General features: G+C 41.7%; 1 protein-coding gene across 2 annotated transcripts in view; it reads left to right on the top strand.

Moving 5' to 3' along the window:
* pde4ba (phosphodiesterase 4B, cAMP-specific a) overlaps window positions 1-2,500 on the top strand; it is a gene marked incomplete at its 5' end in the record, with an annotated part of 102,972 nt that overhangs the window by 87,016 nt on the left and 13,456 nt on the right. For both annotated transcript variants that reach the window (XM_080032384.1, XM_080032385.1), the window contains one exon: window positions 1,601-1,694. In XM_080032384.1, coding sequence (XP_079888510.1) covers window positions 1,601-1,694 — 94 coding nt within the window. The remainder of the gene's footprint in view (window positions 1-1,600; window positions 1,695-2,500) is intronic.

The following is a 2,500-nucleotide window of genomic DNA, read 5'->3' as shown; positions in this document are numbered from 1 at the left end:
TTTCTTTCTACCGCTAAACAACAGAGTGAGACCTCATCATCGAATTGCTCTCTTTGCCGTTGAGAAGACATTTTTAAGACTGGAGAATTTGCCAAGGGGGATTTCTATATTTTCTTGGCCTATTTTGGAGCTGAAAGAATCTTTTTTTTTTGGTCTTCTTGTTTCTATATTTTTTCGCCCGTTGGATTACAGTTCTGGCTTTGTGCAGGAAGGAGAAAACAACAGGGTCCAAAATGCCTGAAGCCAATTACTTGCTGTCGGTGTCCTGGGGTTACATTAAGGTGTGTGTGTGTGTGTGTGTGTGTGTGTGTGTGTGTGTGTGTGTGTGTGTGTGTGTGTGTGTGTGTGTGTGTGTGTGTGTGTGTGTGTGTGTGTGTGTGTGTGTGTGTGTGTGTGTGTGTGTGTGTGTGTGTGTGTGTGTGTGTGTGTGTGTGTGTGTGTGTGTGTGTGTGTGTGTGGCGCTTTAGCTACGTTGCTAGTCGGGGATATCGCACTCATTTTACTCAATTCATTTGCACCTTTTTGCAGTGCTGTGTCTGTGGCCAATGCTAAAGCAATCAGCATCATTTTGATTGTAGCGTATTGTCATGGTGGAGCTTTTAAAGATACAGTGCAAAATCCTAATTGCACCAAAATGCATTTTAATTGTTTTGAAGGGGGGGGGGGGGGGGGGGGTCTGATAGAATAGAATAGGTGTTTGGTGGCTGAGGCTTCCATCTTGAGACCTCTGCAGAGCTGTGTGTGTGTGTGTGTGTGTGTGTGTGTGTGTGTGTGTGTGTGTGTGTGTGTGTGTGTGTGTGTGTGTGTGTGTGTGTGTGTGTGTGTGTGTGTGTGTGCGTGTGCGTATAATACATTGATGGTGTGTATGTACGTGCACGCATTTGCAATCAGACAAACCTAAACAGATGCTACTGCAGTGCCTGTAAATCTCTGTGTACTGTTGAATACTGCACGCTTGTCTCCCTCACATATTTCATATTTTCAAAGCCGTCTATAATATGAAATGTCCATTAAAATCAGTTGAAATGTTGGTACGAAAAATAGGGAGCAACTTGTGCGTATTTTCCTAGGAATTCTTGCACACTGACGCAAGTAAACTAGCTACATAAAGGCCCCAAAGATGTAATTCAGGCTAATAAACCAGTTATATTGTTTGCAGGGGGTGAATTGAGGGAGTAATAAAAAGATGATGGCCTCCCTACCTAAAAATACATATCCGCACCCAGATTATTGGCAGTGATAAAGGACTCTAGGAAATAAGTGTGTCCCCTGTTGATTTTACACTGAAATTAGATGATATAATTGAGCTGGTGGAATAAAAATGCTTCTGTTTTTTTCCATGGATGCTTGTTGAAATAATTTCTCCCAGGTTTTCCCTTGGTGGAAACTGGCGACATTTTTTGTTATTTTCTCAGTCACTCAGTCACTCACACACACTCACACAAACACAAACACTCACACACACACACACACACACACACACACACACACACACACACACACACACACACACAAACACACACACACACACACACTCACTCACTCACTCACTCGCTCACTCCCTCACTCACCCCTCCCTTTTTTCTTTCTTCCTTTGCAGTTCAAGAGAATGTTGAATCGCGAGTTGACGCACCTTTCTGAGATGAGTCGCTCTGGCAACCAAGTCTCCGAATTCATCTCCAACACCTTCCTAGGTAAATGAAAAAGTCCAATGTGTACTATCACGCATGTCATCAAATTCTACCAATGTTACTCAATATAATTCACTTAACCACGGACTGTAAGTATAAGTATGTTTACAAAAAATACACATATTCACAGGTATAAAATATAAGGGCTCACACATACACACACACACACACACACACACAAATACACACACACGCACACACACACACACACACACACGCGCGCGCGCGCGCACACACACACACACACACAGATCCCCACTTTACTGTTTTGCTGCAGTGTTCGGGAGGTTCATTCCTACATCATGTTTAAGTGTGCGAGTTGTTCTGGCAGGCTTCTTGTGTGGGGGCGTACCATAAGAAACTGCGCCATTAAGCTGCAGTGTTGAGATGTCTATGGAATCGGGCTTAAAATGGCCATTGAAACCGAACCTAAAAAACATACATTTCTCATAGTATTGAGAGAAAAATCTGCATTTCAGGTGGTAGGCTTATAAAAAAATAATGATTTGACTGACACGAGAGCTTGTTAGAGAGAACCCATAGGCAGTGGATTGGAACTGGATGCTGTCAGTGTGGGCTGCACACTCCAAATGTGGGAATGGATGGCGATGGCGATAGCACAATATATATATATATATATATATATATATATATATATATATATATATATATATATATATATATATATATATATATATATATATATATGTGCATTTATAACTTAACATTCTGGCAGCCAAATAGACAAAATGTGTCAATAGCCTGGTATATAACCGCACTGTTAAAGACCTACTTCACCGGTGGGTATG

The sequence above is a fragment of the Ammodytes marinus genome (assembly GCF_949987685.1).
Source record: "Ammodytes marinus genome assembly, chromosome: 8".
Taxonomy (NCBI): domain Eukaryota; kingdom Metazoa; phylum Chordata; class Actinopteri; order Uranoscopiformes; family Ammodytidae; genus Ammodytes; species Ammodytes marinus.
The sequence above is the reverse complement of the archived record's forward strand: the minus strand, read 5'-3'. Positions and strand labels throughout refer to the sequence as shown.